Source organism: Pangasianodon hypophthalmus, chromosome 7 (assembly GCF_027358585.1).
Source record: "Pangasianodon hypophthalmus isolate fPanHyp1 chromosome 7, fPanHyp1.pri, whole genome shotgun sequence".
Classification (NCBI taxonomy): Eukaryota; Metazoa; Chordata; class Actinopteri; order Siluriformes; family Pangasiidae; genus Pangasianodon; species Pangasianodon hypophthalmus.
This window is the reverse complement of record NC_069716.1, coordinates 5,369,285-5,393,988: the sequence shown is the minus strand read 5'-3', so window position 1 is coordinate 5,393,988 and position 24,704 is coordinate 5,369,285. Positions and strand designations below refer to the sequence as shown.

General features: G+C 38.1%; 1 protein-coding gene across 2 annotated transcripts; it reads right to left on the bottom strand.

Annotated features, from left to right (window-relative positions):
* Positions 1–1,754: 1,754 nt before the first annotated feature.
* On the bottom strand, positions 1,755–23,571 carry tapt1a (transmembrane anterior posterior transformation 1a). 2 transcript variants are annotated; one of them, XM_026940618.3, is made up of 15 exons: positions 23,216–23,462; positions 21,761–21,909; positions 18,122–18,240; positions 17,819–17,851; positions 15,109–15,271; positions 12,840–12,975; positions 12,606–12,703; positions 10,928–10,997; positions 9,182–9,262; positions 7,347–7,456; positions 6,329–6,388; positions 6,166–6,234; positions 5,694–5,770; positions 5,443–5,606; positions 1,755–5,259 (listed from the first exon to the last, which is right to left on the bottom strand). In XM_026940618.3, exons 1-15 carry the CDS (start codon positions 23,430–23,432, stop codon positions 5,003–5,005), a joined length of 1,803 nt encoding a protein of 600 aa, XP_026796419.2. In that variant the 5' UTR covers positions 23,433–23,462; the 3' UTR covers positions 1,755–5,002. The 2 variants fall into 2 exon arrangements, with proteins under 2 accessions (XP_026796419.2, XP_026796421.2); XM_026940620.3 differs by lacking the exon at positions 17,819–17,851 and having other exon boundaries at positions 23,216–23,571.
* Positions 23,572–24,704: the final 1,133 nt, after the last annotated feature.

The window sequence follows — 24,704 nt, the reverse complement described above, 5'->3', positions numbered from 1 at the left end:
GGCACCTCAGAGTATATACAAATAGATTTGTACAGAATTAGAGATTTATAGATTTAAACCTTGATGAAGTTTTATGAAGTTAATGAAAAGTGTTCACAAATTCATATTCAATAATTCAGTTTTGAAATATGCAATTTAAACCGTGCGCCACACATTCTACTCAAATACAGGACAGGAACAGATGATGGAACAAAGCTAATGATAGGAACAAAACTAATGATGTAAACTCTGGACAACAAAAGTGTCTCGGTTGATTATGTCTGCAGTACAGAGAAAATTGTGCAAGTCTCATTTTTGGCTAGAAGATTGACGAAATCTTCATCATTCCTGACTGAAGTTGAAGAAAGAAACAGATTTTTTGCAGCTTTTTCTTAGGCTTCAGCGTTTGTTGTACATCAACAGCACACATCTTCATGAATGTGTGAACTGAGAGAGTCTGAAAAGGTCAAGGACTCACTCTGTTGTAAAAGCTCTAAAACATGACCACTGTGTGAAACGGCATAATGGACAAAGAGAGAGAAGAAGGAGAGGGAGAGACACAGAGGGAGGTAAAACAGAGAGACAGTGGAGGTTCTCTTTAAGGCGATTAAGCCTCTAAACCCCAGCAAAGCGCGGGGATGGCTGGAGCTGGATTAAACACACAACCAGTCTGAAGGTCACAGGCACTTAGCAACACACTACTCACATGTTCTGGCCATTAAAGGTGCAGTCAGTGATTTTGGTATCAGTTAGCTGAAGCTAGCTAGTTTCAAATGTAAAAAAAATACAGCTGTTTGGTTTCATCTCCAAAGCCAGAGTCTGATAATGACTTCCAAGTGGGGAAAAATGAACTTAATCAACCTCCTAGCTCATAATTCTGACACGGAAATTTCAACTTTCTGCGGTCATTTCAAAATGGTGGCAATTTTGAAAACTTGCAATTGTGTACAATATGCATTAAGATCGATAAACATGATATGAATACATTTGCATAATTATAATGTCTGTTCATTTTGTGCAACTTTTTAGTGCTAACTAAACAACAAATAGCCATTTTCAAATAGCACAGAAGCTAAACAAGCACATGTCTGTTATTTTATTGTAAAACTAAATGGGAAGCAGGACAGTTTGAATCAGGAAATGAAAATGAAATGAAAACCTTTGAATGCTAGTAAAGATGGTGCTTTTTAAATTGACAGACAACATAGTAAGTTGTCAAATATTGATGCTGCTTTGTTGTGATTGGCTACATTGAGGTGCCAATATTTCTAAAAAAGAATTTTACTACAAGAACATTAGCATATGTTTTTGGAGCAGCATAAATGATAAAACATGTATTGCCCTATCAATTGCAGGACAAATACTAACGGCTATCCTATCGGCTATACTATCGGCTCAAAAAAAGGTGCTAGATTTGTCCCTAAGCCTTTATTTAAGGAAAAAAAAAAAAAAAAAAAAAAAAAAATTAACTAAAGGGGGTTAAAGTCACCAACACTAGCGACAAAGTTGCTAAGTTTACAACACTGAATGCTACGGCACACTCCAGAACAGATGTTTTATGTGAGGAGACGTTGCCAAATATTACAAAATATGTTCTAACTTGATCACTGACTGCACCTTTAAAGCCACTGTATGGCTCCTTTAATGCCAATGCTAGCAGCAGTAATGCTAACCAGTCCCGTATTATAATTTATAAACCTCATCATAGTGGATAAAGATGAGAAACCTGCAGTCTTCTCACATAAACAGTAATAACTGAGAACCACTAAACATCATAACATTACAAAGCAACTTTATTAACCATTCCAAAAACACACACACATGAAATTATTGAGACACATCCCTGCATTGCTGGTGTAACGGTGCATTAAAAAGAAATTATTTTAGTATGAAAACACTGAATGAGCACACATTCAGTCTGGACCTGAACACAACCCTCTGCTCATGACAACACGGATAAAATCAGCTTTAATACGCCTAGGAATGTTTTTCATGAGCCAGACTTGCATAGTGTGCTTCCATATAAAAGCTGAAATGACCAAAAAATAAAAAATAAAATAAGATTATATAACACTGTATAACACTTCCTCCCTGAAATCAAATGAGATATGTTAAACGTGCAAAACGCTCAGAATAAATTACTAGGACTAGATCTGAGTACTATATTATTTCTTCATTAGAGTCACATTTTATTGCCAAAAGGAATGAGTAGCTGAACTGAACTGAAACAGGAATGGTGGCAATCAAACACGATGAACTAAGCAGAAAGAAAGTAACGGAGAAAAACCTCAGTATGAACGAGGCAGTGTTAGAAGTCTTCTACCCGTTCCCCGAGTGAGTGATGTAAACAGGAGAGCGAATGTCATGAACATGTTAATGCAAACAGTAAACTGTCTAAGACACTGTGGTAAATCAGTGCAACATTTTTCTCAGCTGGTTTCAATGCACTCATGGAAGATACAGCTACCAGATCAAACATCTGGGGGCTTGAAAGGAAAACTCCACCCTGAAGCACATTAAAAATGGTTATGTTGTAATATTTATGGTGTGTTTATTGATTCTGGTGCTAATTTCTTTTTAGCAGTTGTCTCCTGCACTGATGTCGCAGTGGAATGTTGCTAGCGCGGTTACAATGGTGTTCAATAAGAGAAGATTTAAACAATCAGGGATGTAAATAGTGGAGATGTTAGAGCAAACATGGGACTCAATGTCCCAAAATGCATCGCAGCTGAGTTATGGCACAGACTCGGGTCGGCTAGATAGCGATCGACGAGATGACGAGTGCGATGGCGCTGGCGGTATCAACATGAAAGTTGAAGCTTTGGAAGCTGATCTGTTTTGAGTGGAATGTACAGATGAGGAGATGAGCGATCTGGGCAGGATACTTTACTAAAGCGCCGCTGCATCGCTCTCTTTAGGTAGAGACGAATTCCCATACGTGTCACTATCAGCAGGTAGTCAAATGGCATTGTGGGTAATGTAGGAACCTGTCAACCAAAGTGAAAACAGATTGACATATCGAGGAAAGGAGTTCATCGATATGTCTAACCCTAACCCTAACCCTAAACTAAAAACAGTCAACTCTGAATTGAATCTTGGACACTGCTGAAGATCATGTTCTTTATAATGATCGATATGCACATCATTCAGGGTGGATTTTTTCTTTAAGAATATGGCAATATGTAAGCATGGGTAGTTTGATTCTGGTGGATTTTCTAAAACCATGGACAATTTGGCAAATTAAGGTAAACAATACACTACAATGAATGTCACAATAAAATCAGAAATTCATCAAAGATGAATATAAGAGTAGATATGGAATGTTAAAAGATGATAATTAGAGAACGCTCACTGTGAGCTTCAAGCCTTTTCTACCTCGGAAAACTTACCTCTACCTCGGACTAACCGCGTACCAGCCACGTGACCAGCAACAAGCCGGAATCGCATGAATTAAGTTAGGCACTATCTAGGACTTCTATTAATGGCCTAATGGTACTAAACCTGGCCTAATGCATTATAGTGAGACGACGGTTTATTAGCTACTACATCGACATATTTAATAAACAAGCAACACAGTGTACTTATGGGTTCAAGGCGAAAATGCTTTTCTAGTCAGTTTAAAAAAAAACACAATTTTAATTATTTTCATGGTTTTACACTAGAGGTTTCCTATATAGATGTATTGTTTACTCAGGATCTACGACTGCACTACTTCATTAATATATAAAAATCCCACTGTACGATTTCTATACTATTTTATTTTTTAAATCTCTCTATCTTGTTGTTATAGTTACAACTGTACGTTTGTTCATTTTCTTTATACCACAGCATGGCTGAATTCTTCAATCTGATCGCCAGATCAGAAGCCATTGCCGACAGTAATTAAAAATGACAGGTTTATATTCTCGTTCTAATATGATACCGTTTCCATAGTAACGGCTAATTCATAGGGACTTTTATGGTGGATGCTCCACATAATCTAAACCTAATAAACCTTCTTAAAAACATATGACTTAGCAGAGAAAAATGAAATAATTATTATTGTGGTGAAATTTTCTGTATGGAGATGTTTATTTAACAGTTTTTGGAAGGAGTCTCCAGTGTCAGAGCTTTGTAAGAGTCAGCAGTAAAGCTATACCTTTACGTCTTCCACCACAGGAAAGTCTTCAGATTTTTTATTGTCTTCAACGGAGAGAAGAGGAAAAAAGGAGGATTTGGTAAGTGAACTACTAATATTTTATAGCTGCTTTGACGCAAGTGATTAATAGGAACTTGTTTCACAGCTGTTCCACAACATTAAATGTAACTGTAACCAGATAAAAACTACAATGCGGCATTCTTTAATAATTAAAAACGGAGGTGTTGGCAAATTGCTGTGGTATAAGAGGAATAAACACTTCAAGCATGCTGTTATAGGAAACAGCTTAAAACTATGCAAAGGTGGTGTTATTTTATGAGTTTTTATTCCTTTTATAATCTGTAAGTCAATAAAAGTATATTGTTTAATTTTTTTAAATATGAAATACTGCTGTTACATTGTACAGCAATATAAACCATTTTCATCTTGGACCCCTGTATATCAGCGCTGGGTTGCCTGTTTATTAGGGTTATAGCTCTGATATTTTATAACTCATTATACCCAATTATAACATATTACTCCTTCAATCTACTGATTTAATCTACTCTCTTGTACGCTAAGTTTTGTTCCTTCTCAAATGTCTGATGTTTGTCTGAAATTTCTCACGTTATGGCAGAATGTTCAGGACAGCGCAGGTCCACTGCACTGAAATGCTGCGTCTCTCTCTCTCTGTCGAAGTCTAGAACAAGGAGAGGACGCTGGACCCCCCTCAGGACTCTCGGTCATGTGACTTTGCCAGGCTGCCACGGACAGCAGATTCTCCGTCACTGGAATGTTCATTACATTTTCTCTGGCTGATTCTCGCAGCCTGTGTATCTCGCCTCCCCTCTGCCCCGAGGACAAGCGGTGTGTTTGGGTCTCGTCTCTGAACTGAAGCTGCGGCGGTTAAAGTATGCGGTTTCCGCACAGGGTGAAGCGATCGATCTCCAGCAGGTCTTTCTTTGGTGCTCTGTGTTTGAGCTCAGTGCCGTGAGGAGTCTCGCTGCTGTCCTCCTCTGCTTTAGACGGATTCTCTGGAGCAGGCTCGCTGGTTTCCATGGTGACAGGGTTCGGAGCTGGGGGGAGGAGCTCTGATGTGCGTGGGGTAGGTTGCTTAGTGATGGAGGTGATGGAGGGGGTGGGATGCTGGGCTTTTGGCTTATCTGAGAAAAGGTATAGAAAGAGAGAGAGAGAGAGAGACAGAGACAGAGAAAGAAAAAGATGGGAAATATACATGAAATCAGTGACTTACTCACTTGAAAAGCAAACACTGGATGTTAAGGATGAGTTACGGTGTGTCAGTGGACAGTAATTCTGGCATGTAATGAAACTCAGCTGAGTGTTACCTGACGGAGGGGGAGATTTGGCATGGCTGGGCGTTTTGGGGGTCTTTTTCGGAGCTGGACTTTTGGGTTTATCAAACAGCTTCCCCTCCATGTTGGCCTCTTTAACATAGTGACAGGATTTTCCCAGCAGAACTATACTGTTCAGCACTTTGAGTGTGATCATTCTACACAAAAACAGACAAAACTCTGTAAAACTAGCACCATGCATACTTTAAACTAGCTTTCTCCACGTGTACCGAACAGCAAGTTACCCTAGGTAGAAGAGCAGCAGACTGACAGATGCGAGAGCCCCCTGGATCTTCACTGAGCTCATCACCACTCGGATCAGCTGAGAGAAACAGAGAGATAATGATACTAGTATCACACATTTGGACACGAGCTTAGCCAGCTCAGTGATTCATAGTATAAAACACAATAAAATAATAAAACACAATCTATTGCTAGATTAGTTAGCTCAAGCTAATTGGCTATTGGTAGTTACTGACTCTGGTTCAATAAATTACTCGAGCCATAAAATGTAGCCACCTTTGTCTGTATACTGTGATGAAATATTTATAATTAAAGTTTATAAAAGTGCGCTATCTGCCCTCTTCCTTATACAAGAGCTAACAGACATGCACAGTAGGCTAGTGTCACTGTGATTGACAGGGGAGAGAGTAACGCCCTTTCTTCCCACACAGGTTTTGCTCTCTTTGACTTTAAATGTTAAATGCAGCGTCTCACCAGAACAGCCAGAGGCAGAGGGATGAAGCCCATTCTCCTGGCCACTGAGTCACTGTAGTCTGTGTACGCCTGTCCAGACCAAACCGCATATGTGAGAAACAACGGCATTTACCAGCACAATTAGCAGTAAAATGATCTGGCATCAGTGCTAACAAACACTCACATACTGCTGCCGGCTGCTGACGAGCTCAAGGGCCAAGCTGGCTTTGTATTCACTGTACACCTACACACACATACACACGCACACAACAGGGAAGATTAAAAAATAAGGCTGATTGAATCTGTAGTGCTACAATCTACTCAGTGCTCTTAGCAATAAAAAAAATTCTGGATTATCCTCACAATATGACATTTAAATCTGTCACTGTATATTATATTATATTATATTATATCACATCACATCACATCACATCACATCATATCATATCATATTATATTATATTACATGCATTGTATCATGTCCCAGTGCCAGGAAAAAAACCTCAGAAATCAGCATTAGCATAGCAGCACTAATCTCACAAATAAATGCTCCTTTTAAGTGAATTGCAAGCTTTCAGTATTAATCATTGCTATATAGCAGCGGTCAGCAGCTCGAGGGCTGAGGTCTGGATGCGGATGCAGCAAAGTATTCCAGCAGACCAGTAAAAGCCATGTACATGGGAAAAAAAAAATACTGTAGCAAAGACAATAAACATCTGGAAAAAACTGTGCGTAGCTCAGTGACTCTAGTATTCTGTAGCAGATCCTCGGTCGTGGTTTTATCCAATCACACGCATTTATGCATGTATAACGATTTTTTAGCTGCTCATTGGACCAGAGACTAGCTACAGGGCTAGAGACATTAGCTCACAAAGGGGACAATTTTCACAGACTTCTATAGATTTTCTATGATATTGACCTTCTCTGGTCTGATTAGCGAACTGACAACATGGCTTATTTAAAAATAAATAAATAAATTTAAAAAAAAAAAAAAAAAAAAAAAACCTCTCATCTGTTCAGAGTCTGTGATGCTGTTCGAAAGTGGTAACGAGATGTGCAAAATAAAACATAATAACTGCCAGTTGTATTATTCAGAAAAATAAATTCATTGTTCACAAGTTACCATGTCAGCACCATGTCTGAACAGGTCAATATGAGTAGATCCCTGATATAAGACGTCTTAAGATTTAAACTTTTCTTACGTCTGCAGTGATGTCGTTGAATTTGGTGATGAACGCATGCTTTACGACGTCCACGGCCACCTCGGAAGCCACCACCATGAAGACGTCTGGAAGCAGCACCCACAGGTGTTCTGAAACAAAAATAACTTCCATGTCAATGTGAGTGGCTTCAAAACCCAAAGTCAAGAAGAATTACAATTCATGACACTGCAGTGATATTAGTGAGGGAAAATTTTATATTTGAATAAAAGAAAGAAAATGTGTAAGCGCTTGGAGCAGACACTGCATGAGTCACCACAGATCCGTTAGAGCACAGATCCGAACAGATCCGTTAGAGCACATCGGAATGCCATCTGGTTTGTAGTGTGATTGAGTGATTGACTCTCGGGAAGATGTAAACCCACTCTGAAATGACGCTGCGATTGCGAGTACAGTTTGAGTTTAAACATGAGCTTGTCATAGGAAAAGCAGAGAGAGTACGCACAAACTGTTTACTTTGCAAGGAACAGAACAGTGGGGGCATGCTGTTATAGGTAAATAATCAGCGACACACTGGTCTGATAGTGTTAACACCCTGATATATATATATCTATATATATATATATATATATATATATATATATATATCCTTCTTTTATTAATTAAACAGTAACATACCAGATTTTTATTTGTTTATAGTTACATTTAATTTTGTGGAACATCCACGTAAACGAGTTACTTCCTGTTATCACTTACATTACAGCAGCTATAAACAGTCATTCACCAGTATCTCTTTTTTTTCCTTCTTGAAGTTGGTGAGACAAAACATGCAGCTTGTTATGTTAAGGAGAAATGAGCAAAGGTTTAAATTATGAGGAACATCAGCAATGTGAATTAGCTGTTACCAGAGAAACAGTAACGTTAGAACGAGTGCAGTAATATAAACCTGTGATTTGAATGACATGCGCTACTGGCAGTGCTGCTGTTATGTAAGGAATAACACACGACAGACCGTGCTGTTATATGAAAATAACGCACGCCGTGTGTGTGTGTGTGTGTGTGTGAGGCATGAGGTGTAAGCAGAGTTATTTTCATATAACTGCATGGTCTGGAGTGTTATTCCGCTTATACCACAGTGATTTGCCAAAGATTACAATGTTTAATTTATTAATGTACGACACCTCTCATACTTTAACTGTGTACACAGGTGAGTTCCTATTCTCGCCTACTCTCTCTCTCACTCACACACACACACACACACACACAGTGAAAATGCAGAAAACGGAAAGCATAACCGAGACTGAGAGTGCTTACAACCGAGACTCCTTCCATAAATTTTAAATAAATCTCTTCTAACAAAAAACCTTCACCACATGAATGATTATATGAAGAACTTTGTTAAAATCAGTTTATTATTAGTCTTAGATTATATGGAGCGTCCCTGTGTATGAGCCGTTACTACAGAAATAATGTATTAGAACGAGCGTATTAATATTAACCTATTGGTCACGTTACGGCTGAAACTTGTGCTGTTATACAACAATACTGCACACCATCATTTTATACACGTCACCAATCTGACCAATCAGATGTGAGCATTCATAAACTTACTTCAATATCTCCTCTAACACAGTGCATACTACTTGGAAAAAAAACTACAGTGGGTTTCGAATGCAGACAATGACAAAGCATATATAATATAAATACAAGATTATCCAAATACGAAGCGCATGGTGTAAGTTGTGGCCTCGTTCCAGGAACAAGTCAAACACTAACCTAACATGGACAGCATTCTGCATGTCATCTACATTTAAGCCCAGGTCTAGATTTGATGTGGGTTTTGAAAGACTATGGTGTGAGGGTGGTAGAGTCCAGACCTGAGTTCCAGGAGAACTGCTCCATGTTCCTCAGACACACAATCAGCAGCAGGATGCAGTTAGTGAAGCGTTCCTTAATGTCTGCAGGTCAGAGAGCAGCAACAAGCCAACATTAGCATCCTCTCATACAAGGGCTGTCAATCAGAAATTGCACTTGAACTGGAACAACTATGATTCAAGTAACTTTTACATGAACACAGTTGATTTTTATTGATTTAACCACATTAATGATTTCTTGATTCTGATATTTAGCCTGATTTTACATTTCTCACAATAGTTACTGTACGTGAGATCCACTGTAAGCTCCCAAATTCTTCATATTCCCTGTGTGTGCTCACTACATAGAGTACAACAACAGTATAGAAGAACACTATATGCCTGACTGAACTCCACTTCAGCTTCAGGTGCAGAAATAAATGCTGATACGTACCTGCTGGAAATCATGAACTACTTTTGCGTAATATCACGTGTAGGACAGCGTGTGTACTTTAAAGGGTGTTTGCAAAATGGTTTATATGTCAATTTTTTTTTTAATCAACATAACTGAATGCATATGGGTCACTACACGCAAATTCAAATCTTTTTTCTTCTCCATCACTCAGAAAGCTACTGCATTTCATAGCATCTGATATCTGTATATAAACTGATTATTTTAATGGAGTAATGCTAATTTTCCATTTTATTATGCAAGATATTTTAACCAGTTTCAGATCCTAGCCAGTAGTATTCATTATTTATGTTAATATAAAAAAATTATTGTTAAGAATCCAATAGACATTTTTAATCCAGTGTGATTGTGTTGTTCCTAATAAATATATTTTATTTAAAAAAAAAAAAAAATATATATATATATATATATTCCTTTTTGTATATACATATTCCTTTATATACAAAAATATATTAGCAAATGTACGTGTGTACATGTTAAATGTAACAAATGTCTTTACACATGTAAGTGTTTTAATAAATTTGAAGAATATGGGATATTGTTCAGTGACTTAATTGAAAAAATGGCAGAAATGACACTGTTCTGCACACAGGTTAAATATTTAATGATCTTTTTGTTTGTTGCTGTCAAGCAACAGCAACAAAAAAATGTTAAGAATACCCATAGACTTGCCCATTCAAATGTGTTTTTTGCCTTTGGATATAAAATATTATGTAAATTCAAACAGTATTTGAACAGTGAAACTGGCTGCAACAGTGTTCACATAGACAAACACCACAAAACACAAAGGCTCACAAACAAGGCTTTCTGCTCACAACAAATGAGAATAATGGATATTTAGCTTGGATGTTTACCAGGAAAACCGTTCTGAATGAGGCACTCCAGGGTTTGTTACAGGACAGCAGGAAAAATAGAGGAAAATACCCTGAAGGGACATGGAGTGAAGGGGAAATTGCGGTGGCAGAGAATAGGAGCTGATTGCAGCGCATCTCTCATCCACACACGGTGCTGAAAAGCTTCAAACAGGCTGCTGGGAGCTGGAGGAGAGGGCCATTTCAACCCATACACAGCCTGTCAGCACCACTGTGTGTGTTATCTCAGGGAGCCCGAGAGCTCCGATTAGCATTTCAAAAGTGCAGCATCGCAGCTTTAACGTGTCTGATATTAAACACGTTACTTAGGGGACTGACTTATTATTACTGACTTATAGATTCAAGTTAGTTTAGATATTTAACAAGAACAGTTAATCATTAAAACAGAAGATCTCGCATCCAGAGTGGTGGATTTAACTAACTTACCGCTGTTAGACATCTGAAAGAGGTTATTTTTCTCAAACTTTTTAAAGACGCTTCCTTTGATCTCCACAAACTGTGACAAATGAGAGAACAGAAGAGAGAAAATAAATGCACATGACATCACTGGAACACATTGTATATCTGCACTTAAAAAATGCCAACTAATAAAAGTCTTTATATTGGTACCACTTTATTTGGAAAGTCCATCTACAGATCTCATTGTAATTACCTGAAGGACAAGTCTGTAGCTCTACCATTTTACACAGTGATGCTAAATAATCAGTTCTGATTGATCATAAACTGTTGATTAATTTTCTGTAACAGCAGCTCTGGCAGTAGTTCCACCTGCGAGTCTTTATATCACAGGATTATATTAACGCACTCATTCTAATCTGTTATCTAATATGTTAATATGTTTTATACCAGAATTCTCGAATCTGATTGGTCAGAAGGTGTGTCTTATTTCTGTAGAACAGCACAGGTAGTTCTGGCTGTAACACAAACTGATAGGTTAATATTAATGCACTCGTTCTAATACGTCATCGTTTCTATAGTAACCGCTCATTCACTGGGACCTGTACAGCAGACGCTCCACATAATCTAAGGCTAATAAAAAAGTATTGTACTTTAACATAGTAAAATGTAGAATTGTTGATGTGGTGACTTTTTTGGTTTATTTAACATTTATAGATGGAGTCTCAGTTGTAAGCACTTAGTAACAGTCATGGTACAAAGTTTCCAAAACAGGAAAGGCTTCAAGGCAGAAGGGTTTACGCTTTCTGGTTTCTCAGTAAGCTGTTTTTGGTTTTTTTTTTGAGAGAGAGATAGAGAGAGAGAGAGATTAAATGTAACTATTAACTTTTAAAATTAAACATTGTAATCACTGGCAAACTGCTGTGGTATAAAAGTGGAATACCACTCTCCAGACCATGTGGTTATATGAAAATAATGCACTCTGCTTCACGTTGTGCTGCATCACACCCCTTGGCATGCATTATTTTCATATAACCACACAGAACCACACTGACTATAGTGTGTTATTACTACGTACATACGCAAGTGGATTCAAAATATGAAGTTTTTTTTGAGGAGACAAATTTGTTAGCATGTTTGGAAGGAGTCTCCAGTGTCAGTAACAATCAAGCAATCTTTTTTTTTTTCCCAACCTGCCCAGGGACAACAGATTAAAATTAGGCATTTGGCTAAATCTGCTAAATCATATATACTGATGTGTGTTGTCTGTATTTTTTTGTGAAGTTTTCCAACACAGTAAAGTCTTCAGGACTCCAGGGTATGGTAACATAAGCTGCATTTTCTGTCATATTCACTTCAAGAGAGAGAGAAAAAGAGCAACTGATGATGGAAAAAACTGTTTGTAGCTGCTATAATGTAAGTGATCCACTAATGTAACTTTTCACTGATGTTCCACAACACTGTAACTATAAATGGATAAAGTGTATGTGTCATTTGTTAATAAATAAAAAAAATGTTGTAGAGAATCAGATGCTCAGCTGGTTGATGAGTCATATGACAGGTTATTAATAGCCTATAGATGTTTTATTGACTTTAACGTCTCCGTTGTTGTCTGTCCAAATAAAGTGTTACTCCTATCACGTTACTCAAAGTATATCGTGTGTGTGTGTGTGTGTGTGTGTGTGTGTGTGTATCTGTTTGCTCTCACATTGTTGGACATCATGATGGTGAGCAGAGACTTGTTGTGCGAGTTGAAGGCCACGTTTAATGTGGAGGCCTGGACCATGATGAGGATGGCATGCAGGACTGCGACACACTCATGCTTAGGAAATCTACTTCCACCGTAATATTAATAACAGTATACACAGTTTCTGACAAAACCCTTACACAGCTGAGCCCTTGCCATATTCACAACAAACACTGTTGCACATGAGAAAGATACAGACATAGAAGACGGCCATGATGAAATGTGGAATGACTCCAATGTGAGATCTCTTCCTGGACTTCGGCTCGGTGGCGGTCCAGTACAGTGCGTCCAGAATGTCCTGGCCAAAGGAGGAGAAGAGACGGTCTGCCACCTGAGGGAATAAAATAGCTTTCAAACACACAACAGTCGCATCAGAAGAGAAATCTGGAAATTAGAAGCTGCTGTAAACTATAATGGCATTCTTGCTAACTTTTGCAGACTTCTCAGGAATGTGTTGTATTTCCGCATATTTCAGTGGGCGGGGCTTTAGGTTTATCCACTGTAATTTGATCATCATGTGAAAAGTAGTGAAGTATGATGTCAATCCTATTGACGTCATTAAAAAAAAAAAAAAAAACAGAGAGCATTTAGAGGCAGGAAAATATCACTACACTTTAGCGGAAAATTACAGACAAAATGTTCTCCTTTAAGTGATAATGAATTGCGCACAATCTGACAAGGACACAAGCTAATAAATAAAAAATAGAGGTTATAAAAAGGAATGTTTTGTTTTCAGGTTGTCTTTAAGGCCCACTTATATAGCCATATGAACAGACCTCTGACATCATCAAAGTGTCAGAAAGGCGCTTCAGACGAGGTGGAGTTCAGTAATTAGGGGTAATCACTCTCCGAAACAGAATTGTCTCAGATTCCCGCCCACCTCCACTGTGATTGGCCGGGAGAAACCAACGAGAGGTGGAATTGTTGTTTAGTGAAACTATTTTATAGTCTTGAGTAATGGAGACAAACAATACGTCACCTAGATGAAGGCAGAAAAAGTCAGTGCTTCATTCGCTGCTCAGTTGGAGATTATTTTCATTTTTAGGTCAGCGCAGTGGAGCTGTTTATAGACTACAGAAGCAGTGTTTGAGATGAAAGCGTAGAAAAAATTAATCAAACATCTTTCACTTAGCAGGAACATCTGACTGAAGCTGTAAATATTCTCTGCTGTGAATTGCCAAGTCTATTCCTGGTGCTGTCATCGGAGAAAATGTTTCCTCACTGCGGGTCAGACATTAAGCACGCCTGTCTTCTTCCATTAACGTTCCTTATGTCATGTTCTGTGACTACTGATATGATGGCAGAAGCTGATGCTGTATTCTTCAATCCTGAGCCCACTTTAATGCGGTTTATGCTCTTAGGCTGTCTATGGGCACGCTTACAGACAGCTCCAGAAATAATGGCACCCTTGGTAAAGATGGGTACTTTGTGCAGTCTTCTCCTATAAGTCTTCTCCTGTAATACCTGATGGGATTGGAGAATACAGAGCAAGGTATCAGCAAGGATGACTCCTCAATACAGAATCTCTTCAGCTCACCACACAGGTTCTCAATGTCAGTGGCCATACCAGAAGGCTTGATTCTGAAGTCACTGAACCACTCTGGTGTGGATCTGGATGTATGCTTTGGATCATTGCCCTGATGGAAGACCTCCAGCCCAGAAGAACTACAACCCAGTGGTAACTTCCTGGCAGAGGAAGCCAGATTTGTATTTAAAATGCCCTGGTACTTCATGATGGAGGGAAAAACAGCCCCAGAAAATCACAGGTCCTACACCATACACCAGCAGTGGGGATTAGGTTCTTTTCTTTATAACTATCTTTGTTTTCACACGAAACCCACTTTAAGTGTTTGCTGCCAAAAGCTAAAAGAAAAGGCTTCTTCTCTCAAAATTGCTGCCATCTTATGTAAATCTCCAATTGTGATATTTGGAGAAATTGTTGAGAATTGCCCCTCTAACCATTACTGTGCATGACAAAATACACGTGTCCTCTTCTAGGTAGGTTCATTCCAGCTCCGGTTGCTTTAAACCTCTTAATTATTGTGGATTTGGACATTTTCTGCCATGTAGCTTTTTTTGCCTGATTTATGAAGGTCAACATACCTTTGTCTCATTTCATTTGTGTCAAATTTTCATATTCACCTTTCATATTTACTCTCATATTTTCTAAATCTAAATAGGATTAAGAGATTCTAAACACAAGATAACTTAAAAAAGTAAAATATAAATGGGAACAAGAAGAATTTCTAAGCTTGTTCAAATTTCTTAGAAGAAATTTACTTCAATTAAAGTGGGGGATTAAGTCAATTAACCACAAAGATTTTTTTCATAATCTTTTTTTTTTTTAAAACCCATTTTCACCAAGGTTGCCAATAATTCTGTAAATCAGGTGCAAGTGCATTTAGCATTACGCCGGTGTTATATCACAAAACGACCGTACCTGGTCATTTTAACCAGTGCCTACCTCCAGCATGTTGTAGATGATGTAGAGTTTGATGACAGACTGTCCTCGGATTAGATGGTACATCATGGCGTAATCCACATAATGCATCATGGAGCAGCACAGCACCATGATCAGCCCCTTCAGCAGGTCACACACCTGAGCTGGCTGCAGGAACCGAGAGCTGCTGAGAACACATACACACACACACACGTTATACAGAAGTGAAGTCACAACATTTATTAACAGCATTCATCACACTTTTACACATGCGTGTGTGGTTGTATATAAATGACACATGGGACGTAGCACAGAACACAATCCTCATGCAAATGACATTTCAGATGCCTCTGTAGTGAACAGACAGAGCAAACAGAGAAAACAAAAGGGCTAGAAGGAGATTCATATCAATAGCTTCACTCTGCTCAGAGATCACTCATCAGACTGAAAAGTGAAAAGCAGAAGTTTTGCTTCAGCGCTATTTTGGGAGCCGAGATTACACGGCTGAGGAGTCAGTTGTGATGTGTGGAAAAAGTCTCTCATTTTCAAGATAAAAAACCTGAAAGAACGTTCCATTGCTGCGGATTTGATCATTTAGACCGTGAAACTGAATGTGAATTTCATGCTTGGGTTTCAGCAGGATTATAAAATATAGCAAATGTATATCAGATTTAAACTCATGGAGCAGTGGTGGCTGAACGATTGAGGCTCTGGGTTACTGATCGGAAGGTCGGGGGTTCAAGCACCAAAACTGTCAAGCTGCTGCTGTTGGGCACCTGAGCAAGGCCCACGATTAATCAAAATTTAAACATAAAATAAATCGGTATAATAAAAGTGTGTAATAATATACCATTTGACAACACTTGTTTCGACAAGCTTATTGTTGAATCTGAAACTGGAAGTGATGCTGATGCAACATCTGGGAGGTTTTTCCTCCATGTTCAGCTCCAGGATCAGTAGCGTCCAGAAAATGAGTCTTGATCGGACTCTAAACTAGTTAAATGGGATTGGATAGTGATGTGCAACCCGCGGCTCTGAAAGCGCTCTTTCACACGACTCTGTTTATGAGAGAGTTCACTCTGCCACAGTGCATGGATTTTATTTAGCTTTAAAGGACAAAAAAAAAAAACTGTGGGAGGAATTTCTTTGGGAGTGGATGGGAGTTTGATTAAAAAAAAAACAGGCTGGAACAGACCTCCCCACTTCATCCAAAATGATATCCATTAAAACAAAACAAAAGAAAAAAAGATATTTCTTAGCATAGTCTTGTGCAGTTGACTAGAACTAGCTTCATCTAGTCTGAAATACTATGCCCCTCAGCGGCAGCTAGTGGACTAGCCTACGCAACCGCTAATGTACAGCGTGAAATACAGTATAGTGTAATATAGAATGAACAGCAGCACTAATCTTTATCTTTAAAACACTGGAAACAGGACTAGTGAGCAAAAGGCTGTACGATTCACAGAAATCCTGCTGATGACCTCAACATATAAGAGTTCAATAGTCTTTTGCTAAGACATGTGCTTCCTGCACGTCCTCCATTTTGCCCTCGTTAAAGCTCTTTATGGCTCAATCTTCTGTTTCTTATCATGCTGTTATCTCTCATAATATCTCTCCTCACTTTCCAATCTAAAACGATTCGCAGTCAAGTCACACAGACATCCAATAAACACAAAGCCATTTCCCAAAAATCACGACTCTTTTCTGTAGACACTTAGCCACAGTGTTTATCACACATCCTGAGGTTTCAGGTGTGAACATCCACTAATGATCCAAAGTGTTGCAAAAGTGGTGCGATCTTGACATTTTCATGTCTCACATGAGTAAATTCGAATTAGTCAGCATCCATGATAACTAAATACTGTGCATTTCACTGATGTAACGATTGCACAAGTGTGTAATGCAGACTATATCGCTAAATTCTAAAATAAAATAAAAACCCTAATCCTTATTTCACACAAATATGGGCACTAATATACAGTGTGAGATTCATATATTACATGGCCTGTAATTTTTTTATTATAAAAAGCACTACCTATGGTTTAGTATCCTTACCTTGTACACCCTATGTAGTGCACTACATACAGTGTTCAACATTGGATTTCTTACTGTTTGACATTATTACTTCTACTAAAAAATGTTCTAAGCCATTGTGTATTGTGTCATTTTTATGACACTGTATAACTGACAAACATTTCTTTCTTTAATGCCTGAAACTCTGAATATCATTACTCTGCCCTGAATGACAGGATTCAGGTTAGAGATGCACTTCTGAAAGTCATGTGTAAGGTGTGTAAAGTGCATGCAGAGTGCAGCTTGACACTGAAATAAACACAAAGGTGAGAAATAAGACTGCAAGCAGAAGTGGTGTTTGTAAGAGGTTCCCACTGCCTAAGGATAAAAAGTCTCAGAAACGTCAAAGCACCGTGAGCTTAATGTTTTGCATTCACAAATCAGACCTTGCCTCCTGCATGGGTGTAGCAAAAAGCAGCAGGAGGTTTCAGTTCGCAGTGTGACGTTACACGCTGTCAAGTCAGAACTTTCAGAAAAGTTCGACCTGTAATTACAAGTGCGAATCTTACAAACCGGACGCGACTTAGAAACTAATATATAGAATTCAATCTTGTATGTTTTAGAGGAGGAAGAGCAAAACTGTAGCAAACTGATGGCTGTGTCAGAGCACAGTAAATAAATGAATGAATGAATGAATTTATGGTTTAACATGGCAGCCTACCTGCTCCTTCTGCAGTACGGGCACACGTGTGCCCTGAGAAAGAATATGGCGAGGAAAAAAAAGATGATATATTAGAGCTCACAAGCACAAGATTACAAATTTAAAATAAAATATTTAATTTAGGAGATATATCAAAGCATTCTTTGAAAGTCAATTATTATAAACTGCAGTACGTTAAAGAGTGCGGAGTATGCATGTGCAAATATTACAGCTGTTTGAGTGTTTTCGAGGAAGAAGTGAAGCCTGTATGTGTGTGTGTGTGTGTGTGTGTGTGTGTGTGTGTGTGTGTGTGTGTGTGTGTACCCGAGGCCACAGCAGGGGATGGTCAGCAGTCTCAGGAAGGCGAGCAGGGTTCGGAGGGGCAGTAACGTGAACACGTAGAGGAATGCGTCGAGGCACAGGAAGCAGCCGAACATCATGAGCTGCATGAGAGAGAAGAACAGAAATCTCACTGTGAGGAAGTTTTCCCTTCAACACACTCCGATTGTTACAATTGGGGCTGCACGATATTGTAGAAAAATGCATTCTGCGATAACTTGTTAAACAATGCGATATGCGGTACGATAACGTTATAAGTGTGTAAAATCAATTTCAATTATATTATATATATATATATATATATATATATATATATATATATATATATATGTATATATATATATATATGTATATATATATATATAAATACTGAAAATTATTATATTATATATATATATATTGGTTATCGCAAGCCCTTGCTATATGCATATATCAATATTCGCATTTGTGATATTTCGATATATTGTGCAGCCCTAGTTACAATAGAGTCAAGTGGACAAAATCATTTGTAAATATGTGTCTAATCAGTCTTTGGTAAGCTGAAAGGTGAGTACGTATGCGCCAATAATCAGTTACAGGGAATTGAGACAATCAGCGTTACTCATGTGGACACTTCACTTATCCAAACTAAAGCTCACACCACGTTAAATATGACCTAAATATGAAAACTGGTTTTCGCCAAATCGGATTTCAGCCACTTTCATGTTTACCTCATATTTAATACATGTGACCTTTTTAGAATCAGGACCAGGAGCTATGTATGAAAAAATCAGACCAAAATAAAATGCAATGACTTGCCGACTTTTTGTTAAACATAACGTACTTCCTCAGACACTTTCTAAGAAAAGGTTAATGACTACAGCTGAGTCGTCCCCTATGAATTTATACACTCGTTTGTGTATAATCTGTATCAATGCACTGAACAAGCTAACTAGCTCGCCACACTTTATTACATGATGTTAGACGATGCTTTTTCAGTCTTCAACGCTTTTTTTGTTTCTGGACACACTGGAGCTTTCACTAGCTAATAAATTGATGAGATCTCTCCACCACTGCGACACATACCTCACCTCTCAACATACACACTCCCCCATTCACATGGGGAACAACACAGGCCCTGTGTTTATGAGCTGTGGATAGAAAAGTAGATTTTTTGTGTATGTGAGTGTATCAGGAAAAGAAAGCAGCTCCTCAGACGTGTACACATTTCTAAATACAGCTCAGAAATGATTAGGAAAATCTAAGGATAATATTAATACTGAGGTTTGAGCTGGTCATTAGCTAGTTCGTGGATCCACTGCTCCATCTGGTGGTAATAAATGCTGATTACTTTCACATCCCAATGGATTCGAACGTGGTTTTAAAGTTGTGAATAATACAATGGTTGTGTTTTTGACACCTTAGAACGAGAGTCTGATATAGATTGTAGAAACAGACGACGCTTATGCCAGCATTTAAAAAAAGTATAGCTATGTCCTTCGGCATAGTTTTCCCTACGTACCCCAAAACTCTTTTCATGTGTCTTGTGATACAGAGATACTGTACAAGACATGCTTATTATAATGTTCTGTACAGTAATTAATGAAGACTATTTACTGATAATATCACATCCTGAAGTGAGCTTTTCCAGTGGTGGACAACTTCCTTAAATAAACGTCTCCTTACAGTAAACTTCACCATATCAACGATTACACAGTTTTAAATAACAACTTTTTTTTATCTGTTTATTATTGAGCTTGGATTATATGAGCTGTTACTATAGAAACGGTAACGTATTAGAAGGAACACATTAATATAAATCTGTGATATGAATTACTGCTGGAAGTACAGTCAAAGCTGCTGCTATAGAAGATTTATCAACACCTTCTGACCAATCAGATCTGAGAATTCAGCAGCGCTGTGGTAAAGTTATTGCATTTAGGTAATTTGACAAACATAACATAAACGGAAAATACATTCGATGTTCTGATGCTTTATCTTATCTTTTGTGAACTGTGCTCTTGAGTACACGTTGCAATACACACACACACACATACACACACACACACACACACACAGTCATTGGGCAACTTGGTGTGGGGGTGTGTGTGTGTGTGTGTGTGAAGAATGAACATTAGCAGTAGCATTACGTTACGTGATTGTTTCACAAACCACAGAGTGAAAATTATACTTATAATTTTATCATAAACATTTTTTCTGTGTCTTATTCACTTTTAGTTCTTTATAGAACTTTAGCTTAGGTTTACATTTCCAGCCCTTCAACATACATTCAGAGTGAATACCAAATCACCATATACCGTCAGCTCCAAAAATATTGGCACCCCTGTTAAAGATCTTTGTGGCTAAATAGTTAAATTTAATATTGAAAATATTAGCGATATTTTGTCTTACTTTTAATTAAAGTAAATTCACTGTAAGAAATTGTAAGAAATATGTTTTTAGAATTATTGGAACATCTACATTTACTTTCTTTTCATAACATTTTTACCCATCTTTACCAAGGGTGCCAATAATTCTGGTCCTGAATATATGCTTACGTCATGTGTTGTAAAAACTATGTAGTATAACAGAAAAAGTTAGCTTTTGGAAAATAATAAGTAATTGCATATAATATTACTTTTATATCACACACACACACACACATACTTCTAAAGACATGTACACACACAGCTCTGTGTTGTGTTGTTCAGCTCTCTCTCTCTCTCTCTCTCTCTCAAGGTTCTCGTCTCTCGCCCCTTTATCCACAAACACAGAACACTCGTTAACCAAATTCAGCATATGTGTGTAATCCTTACCATTCACCTTCCCCTTATAGAGCTGCTAGAGGGATTCAGCCCTCGCTTTATCTCTACCTAAAGAGAGCGATGCAGCGGCACTTTAGTCCTTCAGTCTGTCCAGTTCTCTCACCTCCTCATTGCTACACTTTGCTCCAACTGCAATAATTCAGCGCAACTGTATCATATAGCTGCATTGCATTCTGGGACTGTGAGTCTAACCTTTGCTGCCTTCCTGACTTCAACGTTGGATTTCTCATTAATAGGACACTGAACGTTTCAGGAAAATGGTGAGTGCGAAATTAAGCTCTTTTGTTTTTTAGGAGCTAACAGCAAAACTTGACTGTTGAAATCGTCTCCTATTAAACTTTCTTTGTTTAATAGAAAAGTCATTGTGTGACATCAGCACATCACATTTTGCTTTTTATTAAATAAATTTTGTTATCCTACATGTCGATTACTTTTATGGTATACTGTACTTGTTTTTAGCATTACTTACATACTGAATTGTGTAATCCTGTGCTGAAAAGATTACACGTACATCCAGCATGAGAGTCTTGTGCAATCTTATGTCACATAATTACAACACTTATTACACATCACACTTCTGTCTGGAATCCTGTCCATGTTCTGTAAATGTGACCTGAGCTTTCTGAGTCACGGACAGATCTACCATGAAACTAAAGTGTAGCAATGTCCTTCATTACAGTGAGTGAAGGAGTGTGGCCTGACTTCAGGATGTGTGTAAGAAAAAGAGAGAAAGAGAGAGAGAGAGAGAGAAGTAAATAAGACAATGTGTGCCTTTGTGTGTGAGAGAGAAAACAGAAGACAGTGTGTATGTGATTCCCACCTTCTCTAGCTCTTTAGGGATCCTCATGCACGTGTAGACTCTCTCTCTGCGCTCCGTGTACTTGGCCTCGTTGTGCTCCAGGAAGTAGCCTCTGGTCAACTCGGCACACATGAACCTCAGAAGAGACGGCTCGTCTGTGTCCTCTTCGTCTGTGCAGAAAAAAGTTACAATATTCAGCATGCTCATTTATTTCATGATTTTTTTTTTCCTACAGAGGAATCAAGTAGGTTAGGGTTGAAGGTGAAGTGAAAACAGACCATTCTATCGAGAAATGATGTTTAAACTAAAAAAAAAATAATTCAACTCAGAATTTCACTACAAAAGTAAAACCTCAGACACTAGTCAAAACCACAAGTTAATTCTAAATATAATCTCTGAATGATCTCCATATTAATCTTTATAAGTAGCATTTTAAAAAAAAAAATTGTAATGAAATACTGAGTTAACTTTCTTAGTTTAAACTTCTAATTTCTGTTTGGTCTATTTTCACACTGCTGATGCAGCGGCGCTTTAATCCTTTAGTCTGACCTGCTCTCTCACCTTGTTATCTGTACACTCTGCTCAAACAGTTCAGCTTCCAAGAATAACAACAAAAATACAGCACCTACCAACAAAATTCACAATAGGATCACGAAATACATCACAAATATTTCAATATAAACATATTTAATGTGTTTCAGGATGGAGTTTTCCTTTAATTATGCAATGAAGACTATAGAAATGTTGAGATATACTTTCATGTACAAAGTTATGAAAAGATAAAATACTCCCAAGTCCATTTCCAGGGAATAAAATCATTAATGGACTTCACAGGTCAACTTTTGAGGACGTTTTCTCTTCAGAAGAAGTGTTAAAGGTGCATTAGGTAAGATTTGTGAAATTTTCTCAAACCAAGGACTGCCATGACTTCACTTTCAAGCGCACTCAGACATTCACATGCTCAAGCGCTGAGTTATTACTCTGTAAACACGCAACATTTATTTGCTGGCTGATAGACTGAGATGAGATGGGGATGGAGTGAAGGCACCTTGGGGGCGGGCTCTACAGTATGACTGACAAGAGGCTCATCCAAACACAAACAAACACTCCGGACCGTATGGCAGTTTTTCAAACGGGTTTTCTTAGCCAAGTAATATACTTGTGTTGAGGTCATGGCTGAAACTGTTGTTTTGTTATAATTTTCTACATATTTCTACCACTACTGAGACATAAAAAAACTGACTATTGCACCTTTAATGTCATAAACACTGCTGTGGTTGTTATGAGTCAGTGACATTTATATCATTTTACCTGTCACTGAGGTGACATGTGGGCTAACAGTACTGTAAATTACTCCTAAGGTGTTTAAGCTGATCGTTAATATTAATGAAGATGAGAAATATCCCTGATGATAACACAGGTGACTCTGGCTCCACATCACCAAAGGTGCGCGAGCTGTCAGATGCTGAAGCTCACCTGAGTGCTCGCGCCGCTCCTCTTTCCCACACTGTCCATCAAAACACCCCAGAGTTTCCGCCATTTCTGTCTCACAGACGCCTTTTCCAGTCCCTGCCACCTTTCTCCAAGAGCGTGTCACCCGCTCTGAGCTGTCCTTAGGATCTTTTACCTCTGACAAACCTCCACACGGAGAGTCCGCCATTTTTAATTTCACACGTTTTCCCCCTACCTGCATTCCGACCACTTCCGCTTCGTTTTGCTGTTCAGGCTGGTGAGGGCGAAGCTTTGGCCAATCAGAGCTCAGAAAGCGCGGTGATGCTGACCAATCATAGCGCAGGAAGCAGGATATGTCGGAATACGGGTGGCTGCTACAGTGCTACGTCATCACGTCGCAAAGCGGAGATAAACAGCCCAAACAGCCTTTAACTCATTTGAACCCAAACAGCGTTTTAAAGAATTAAATTGCAAAAAAAGCAACTTATATTAAATAAAATGATTTTACACACACACACACACACATATCTATCTATCTATCTATCTATCTATCTATAAATCTGCTACACATGCAAAATTAATTTTTAAAAATATAAAATCCACCTGGTATTTAAGAAACATTTTATGTAATAATTTTGATGTATTCAGCCAAATTAAAATTCGTCCTTTTGTACACTGGTTAAAGCAACTATATCCAATTAAACAGACATAAGTAAATTTAACTATTCCTTATTAATATAAGATACAGTATTAAAATATCTTTCTCTGACCTACAAAAAAAAGTGGACCTGACCACCAGATGGCAGAAGAGGATCACATATATAAGCCAAGTGGACAACCCTACTTCCTTGTCATTTTTTAGTGTGTCCAGCTCTACTATACAAAGTTAAACTCATTAGCATATTAACAAGCCTTTATGAGATTAAAATGATTTAAGAAGACACTGTTTTAGGCATGCAGGTGACAGGATGATTAAAAAATGATAGACAATGATACACATGCATGCTAATAAATCCTACAGACACTCCTCATGAAAGTAATAAAGTTTTGCAGTAAAATATGCAAAGTACATATACAATTCTTGGTGAAGCTATACATTCTCAGCAAAGTTAGCACAAGCACATTCAATAAACATATAAAACTGTGCATGAGTCTTAGCGAAGAAGCAAACTGACTTTGGCCCAGCATCTATTTTGAGTGGCACTGCTGGTTCTTATTATACAATGCTGTGCCAGCGTTGGCGAAGAAGCACTTTTCACGAAAACCCTGACAAACCTAATTTCGGTTTGCAACCTGGACCCAAATTTTAACTGTTATCTCAACACTGGCAAGGTGGATATTTAGTGTTCATTGCACAAATGTTACATTCCCAGCACTTCAACAGCCAAAGAACTGTATATGTTCTTTAAGAAGCTTAGGAAAAAAACTTACCAGGAATTTTCTTTGAAAATTCAAAGTCAGGGTCATGGTGAATCTAGAGCCTATCATGGGAACACTGAGCATTGGGCAGGAA

Excerpts from the sequence above, each read along its gene's own strand:
- tapt1a (XM_026940618.3), bottom strand. The coding sequence starts at position 23,432 with ATGCAGGTAGGGGGAAAACGTGTGAAATTAAAAATGGCGGACTCTCCG. Across the intron at positions 15,272-17,818 it reads CCGTACTGCAGAAGGAGCAG|CAGCTCTCGGTTCCTGCAGC; the intron begins GTAGGCTGCCAT and ends ATGTGTTCTCAG. Across the intron at positions 5,607-5,693 it reads CTGCTGCTCTTCTACCTAGG|AATGATCACACTCAAAGTGC; the intron begins GTAACTTGCTGT and ends GTTTTTGTGTAG.